Source organism: Anarrhichthys ocellatus, unplaced genomic scaffold, assembly GCF_004355925.1.
Source record: "Anarrhichthys ocellatus isolate YVR2014 unplaced genomic scaffold, GSC_Weel_1.0 scaffold2763, whole genome shotgun sequence".
In the NCBI taxonomy this organism is placed as follows: domain Eukaryota; kingdom Metazoa; phylum Chordata; class Actinopteri; order Perciformes; family Anarhichadidae; genus Anarrhichthys; species Anarrhichthys ocellatus.
This window is the reverse complement of record NW_022282737.1, coordinates 1-5,564: the sequence shown is the minus strand read 5'-3', so window position 1 is coordinate 5,564 and position 5,564 is coordinate 1. Positions and strand designations below refer to the sequence as shown.

Genomic DNA, 5,564 nt, shown 5'->3' with positions numbered 1-5,564 from the left:
ACGTTACTAGCTCTCCTCCTGTTGGTTAGCCGTTAGCGGTGCTGCTAACGTTACTAGCTCTCCTCTGATTGGTTGTTTACAATGAAACATGATCAGAGATCAGAGACTAGAAACACATGCTCTACTGAATATTGCTCGTAGACTATGATGGTTAAAATGTTAAAATGTTAAAATGTCAACTACGGTCCGTTAAACCACTGCTGGTTGTAATTGAGAGCTCTTTGATCTTATTATTATTAAACCACAATACGTCTTCAGTGACCAATTAAGTACTCTACAACTTTTTGGAAGTAGTTGTATATAAGTGGTAAAAGTAGTCGTACTTTTTTATATACAATCATGTTATATTTATACAAACATCTGTTAACAGTCTTAGTCTATTCTTTACCTTTACTTGTTTATTTTACCTTCGTTGTTCACGACCGTAGCTGTTAGTTCTGTTTCTGTGCATCAAGAGATTCAGACAAGTATCACTTACTTTGTAAATACATCTGATAGTGAATACTAAAAGTCAACAGTGGTGAAGTGGTGTTTGAGGCTCTTTCATGTTCTCCGCTGTGGTTTGAGGCTCTTTATTGTATAAAAGCTTTTCAAACTTTCCAGTGAGACAATGTCTTTAACAGGAAAAGAAGGTTTGGCTGTTTTTGGGCTCTGAGGCATCTGAAACTGGTTAGAGTGATTTTAGATGGTGTGGCTGAGGCTCTGGGGTCCTGGTTCTGGTCCTGGTCCTGGTCTGTGTATCCTGTCCAGACACACTTAGACTCTGTCATATGAATGTGTATCTACTTTCTGTTTGTTTAGTTCCAAACATCTGGACTCCAGCTGACGGAGACTCTCCGTGGTTCTGTTGTTTTTCAGCCCATAAAGTCTCGTTTTTCTCTTCAGTCAAGAACCCGTCACATTGAGCCTCTTTTTGAGAAACAAAGCCTGCTTTCAATTTCCCACCTCGCTCGCTTGGATCCTCTGCGTTATGAACCCTCCTCCCTCCTTTACGCTCTGCGAGAGGATAAACTCAGTTAAATGTTCCTGTAAGTGCCATGAACTCCCTAAAGCCAGCCCAGTCTAACCAGCACACGCTGCTCTTCTTATAAACTCTTTGATGTGTTTAACAGAAGCTGCACATTTGTCATAATTTATATTTTCAGCTCCACAACAGAAGTTTGTTTTTCCAGAGATTCCCAGTTTTACTCAGTTGTTTTTGTATCCAGAGTTTCTGCTGTTCACCTTCAGCAGGACCACAGTCATCATCGGGGGGGGGGGGGGGGTTTAAGGGAGGGTTCTCTGGGAAATAAGGGTTCCAAGGGTTCTTCCTACCAAGAACCCTTTGATTCTGAAGCAAGGCTTCATTGTGAGGTTACGGGTTCCATTGAGAACCACTTTTTGGAAGAAAGGGTTCTTGAAAGGATGGATCCTCCCAGCTCACACCCTCAAACACTGTGATGGAGAACCAGGATTGTTGTGGGTCGAGCTGCACCACATCAGCGCTGGTCCTTCAGGGTTCTAGATGGAAACCTTTGGAATATAAAAGTGTTTTCAGTAGAACCACCTGAGCGGGTTCTGCATAAAACTCATTATTTAAAGATATTCTGGGGAAGTGTTGTAGTTTTAAAGTCGGAGAGGGTTCAAAGGAAATATTAATAACTGTGTGTGGGGGGTTGCTGTTAATGGCCGGGCTGGGAGGGAGGAGGTCTCTGAAGTTAAGGAAGTGGTCGGTTAGTGAAGCACCATGCTGTGGCGACGGCTCCTGTCTGAACCTCACTCACTGAGCTGGGGTCAGAGGTCAGAGGTTAATCCACAAACTGGTTTCATTGTCTGTCAGAAGGACTTCAGAGAGGAAGCCCCGACACCTGAACACACACCAGCAGAGTTTATGAACAGCTTCTAAACATTTACACTTCTTCTGTAGCCGACGCAGTGAAATCCTCTGAAGACGAAGAGGACGACGAGTCGTCCTCAGAGGAAAACAAGCTGTCCAACGAGCTGTCGACGAGCACCGAGAAGCTCCAGAGTAAGCCTCCGACTCCTCTTTTCTCTTTTTCTGTTTGCTTGTGATGATGAGAACACGGACTCTCCGCAAACACAAGTGACGTTGATGTTTTTGTGCCTCGTCAGTGTCGGCGCCGCAGTGGGTGATGCCGGACAAGATGGAGAAGCAGCTCCATGCCGTCCCCGCCAGCAGGACGGTGAAGTTTCGTTGCCAGGCGACAGGAAACCCGGTTCCCTCCCTGCGCTGGTACAAGAACGGGAAGGTGTTCAGGAAGGACCAGAGGATCGGAGGGTTCAAGGTGAGGTTCAGAGAACAGCAGGAGTCCAACCGCTCGTATCTGTGAGTTCTGTTTTTATTCGTTATCTCCTCGATCTTTCAGATCAGAGACCACATGTGGACTCTGATCATGGAGTCTGTGGTTCCGTCGGATAAAGGGAACTACACCTGTGTGGTGGAGAACGAGTACGGGAGCCTCAAACACACCTACCTGCTGGACGTAGTTGGTAAGAAGTTACACCTGTGAGATTTGGACTACATCCATCTCCACGTCCTTTTTATAAAGATCTCCGTCCACACTGAAACATGGGTCAAGACCAAGACTTTGAAGGGTTAAGACTGAGTCGAGACCAAGACCAGAGTGTCTAGGGACAGAGACAAAACCAAGACCATGAGAGGTTGAGACCAAGGAAAGACCAAGACCAGAGTGTCTCCAGACCAATTCAAGACCACAACTTTGAGTGGTTGAGGTTAAGCAAAGACCAAGACCGGAGTGTCTTGAGATCGAGACAGGGGTAGATTCCGAGGCGAGGCCTTCAAAAGGACCTTTCTGTCTCTGTTGTCAGAACACCAAGAAGCTCTGTGTTTGGATGAGAGAACAGGAGAAACCTGTGGACTAAACTAACCCTCATGATGGTGAATGAACGTGTTGCTGGTTTACCTCTAACTCGTTCTTGTTAAACTTTCCTCTGCAGAGCGTTCTCCTCACAGACCGATCCTGCAGGCCGGTCTGCCGGCCAACCAAACGGCGGTTGTCGGTCGTAACGTGGAGTTTGTGTGTCGAGTGTTCAGCGACCCGCAGCCTCACATCCAGTGGCTCAAACACATCACCGTCAACGGCAGCCGAGAGGCTCCGGACGGACACCCTTACGTCCTCGTCCTCAAGGTTGTTAAATTGTACTTATTTATTTCATAACGTTACTACTCCACTGCTCCTTTTAGTCGTTACTGCAAAACCTCCCTTCAGTGAGTGTTAGCGTGAGTCTGTTAAGTTTATACAGACGTTAGCCCGCGACAGCGGCCACAATAGCAACGCTACATAAAAATGGCCGCCGCTCTGAACGTCCTGCTACGTTCATTTAGATTAATTATTTCTACGACTCAGACTTCCCTAAAATCTTTACCAGCTGAGATGTTCCTTCAGCTTTAATGGTGCAACTTAGAAAATATGTCACACTTGAAGTGTAATATGCGCTCAGTACCTCCTCATCAGTCTGTTTATAACTGAGGGCAGCAGCGTGTCGGGACGAGCTCTGCTGTGATTCAACTCTGTAAAAGTCAAGCGTGTTTGTTAGCTTCTCTCGCGGTGTCTTCTCACTGCATGAGCTCTGTTTCATGAGTCTCTGACTGAGCCGATTCAAACCACATCTGTCAAGTGTTGTGGACTCGTGATGAAAGACGCTCGTGTGGTTTGTTGTGGCACGGATTACTATCATCTACCTCTTACAGTCACAATGAAAAGAGACGGGGGGGGTATTACGTAATTCAACTTTACCAGAGTTTATGTGGTTCCTGTAAAGTTGTGACTAGTATTTTCTTGCAGATTTATGACTTTATAATATAAAATAATGTTCCCATATTTATAGTAAATATAAATATTTTTTTTCTTGTATATTTTCTTGAATTTATTTTTGTAAATTTACAACTTTATTCTCAGAGAATACCAGAGTCAAACATACAACTTTAATTTACATTTTGTTGTCTGTGTATCGCCCCTCTCACGGTCTGGTGTCTGCTGGAATTCTTTGTTTTTCTTCTCGTCAAAACATCCTGTAAACCACCATGAACACAACATCTGTACTTTACTTTGAGTCATCCTCACGTACACACCGCTGCCACGAATACTCACCAAATGTGGATTAATCCGCCGCTGGAAATAGTACCCAAGCAGTGCACAGTTCCTCCTGTTGTATATGTGTGTGTGTGTGTGTGTGTATATATATAGTCTGTGTTTGTAAAGATGAACGTCTTTAGTAGGAAGCTGAAGCTGAGAGCCACAGACAGGAAGTCAGTTGTTGCATTTTAGTTTTTATTTCTCGTGACATTTCTGTGTTTCTCTTCCAGACGGTGGGTTTGAACACGACCGATAAAGAGATGGAGGTTCTGACTCTGAGGAACGTGACTCTGGGCGATTCGGGCGAGTATACCTGTCTGGCGGCAAACTCCATCGGCGTCTCTCATCACTCGGCGTGGCTCACCGTCGTCGACGGTACGGTACGACATTCTGGAGCTCGTCCTGCAGGAACCGTCCACCATATTGATTTGCTCTCGCTCGCTCTCTCTCTCTCTCTCTCTCTCTCTCTCTCTCTCTCTCTCTCTCTCTGGTCGCAGACCTGCCTCCCGCCCCGCTGCACTCTCAGACGTACCTGGAGATCTTCATGTACTGCCTGGGCTTCTTCATCATCATCATCCTCACGGCCACTGCGGTCGTCTGCAGACTCTGCTGCGCCCCGAAGAAGAGCGACTTCAGCAGCCAGCTGGCCGTCCAGAAGTTAGCCAAGAGCCTCCCTCTGAGGAGACAGGTAGCGTCCTCTCTCTGGCTTGTTCCACTTCCTGTTCATTACTGCTGACTGGAGTAAAACCAGCAGACCCGACATCACCACAGAGATCACATTAACATCAGGACTAACTACACTTTGTCTGACACTATCTGTTTAATACAAAACTCTGGGGTTAAGATCTCATTATAAAGTATTTCACATGCGTATATTTTCAATAACACAAGCAGAAAACAAGGTTGTGATTTATCAAACATGTATCTCTTCTAGATGTCTGCTTTACTTGTTCAAGATTAAATGAGGTGATAACGGTCAGCAACGTTAGTTGAAAGCAAATCAACTCTTCTCATGATTTATAGATCATTTTTGTAAAAGTTGGTTCCCAGAAGAAGGAGTTCTGGAAACACAGTTTTAAAACACCAACATTACTGTTTCTGTCAATGGAGTCTTGTGTCTTTGATGAAAACACAAAACAACAGAGTCTCTCCTCCCTCTGCAGGTGTCGGTCGAGTCCTCGTCCTCCCTCCAGTCGGGGATGTGTTTGATGCGTCAGTCTCGTCTCTCCAGCGGCGCCACCACCATCCTGACGGGAGTTTCGGAGTACGAACTCCCCTACGATCCCGCCTGGGAGCTTCCTCGTGACAGGTACGACATTCTGCAGGTTCAACTCTACTGGAGAGCTTCATGTTTCTGTTACACCCAGGAGACAACCTCCAAAGCTTCATGTGTTGAAGCTGCATTCTCTCTAGTGTCCAGCAGGGGGCGACTCCTCTGGTTGTATAGAAGTCTATGAGAAAATGACT

At 45.8% G+C, this 5,564-nt stretch overlaps 1 protein-coding gene across 1 annotated transcript in view; it reads left to right on the top strand.

The window, feature by feature from the left end:
- The window catches only part of LOC116378538 (fibroblast growth factor receptor 1-A-like), a gene marked incomplete at its 3' end in the record, with an annotated part of 6,807 nt that extends 1,305 nt beyond the window's left edge, over positions 1 to 5,502 (top strand). Inside the window, exons 2-8 of the mRNA XM_031840427.1 lie at positions 1,907 to 2,008; positions 2,113 to 2,285; positions 2,367 to 2,490; positions 2,959 to 3,149; positions 4,328 to 4,472; positions 4,595 to 4,785; positions 5,261 to 5,502. Coding sequence (XP_031696287.1) covers positions 1,907 to 2,008; positions 2,113 to 2,285; positions 2,367 to 2,490; positions 2,959 to 3,149; positions 4,328 to 4,472; positions 4,595 to 4,785; positions 5,261 to 5,502 — 1,168 coding nt within the window. The remainder of the gene's footprint in view (positions 1 to 1,906; positions 2,009 to 2,112; positions 2,286 to 2,366; positions 2,491 to 2,958; positions 3,150 to 4,327; positions 4,473 to 4,594; positions 4,786 to 5,260) is intronic.
- Positions 5,503 to 5,564: the final 62 nt, after the last annotated feature.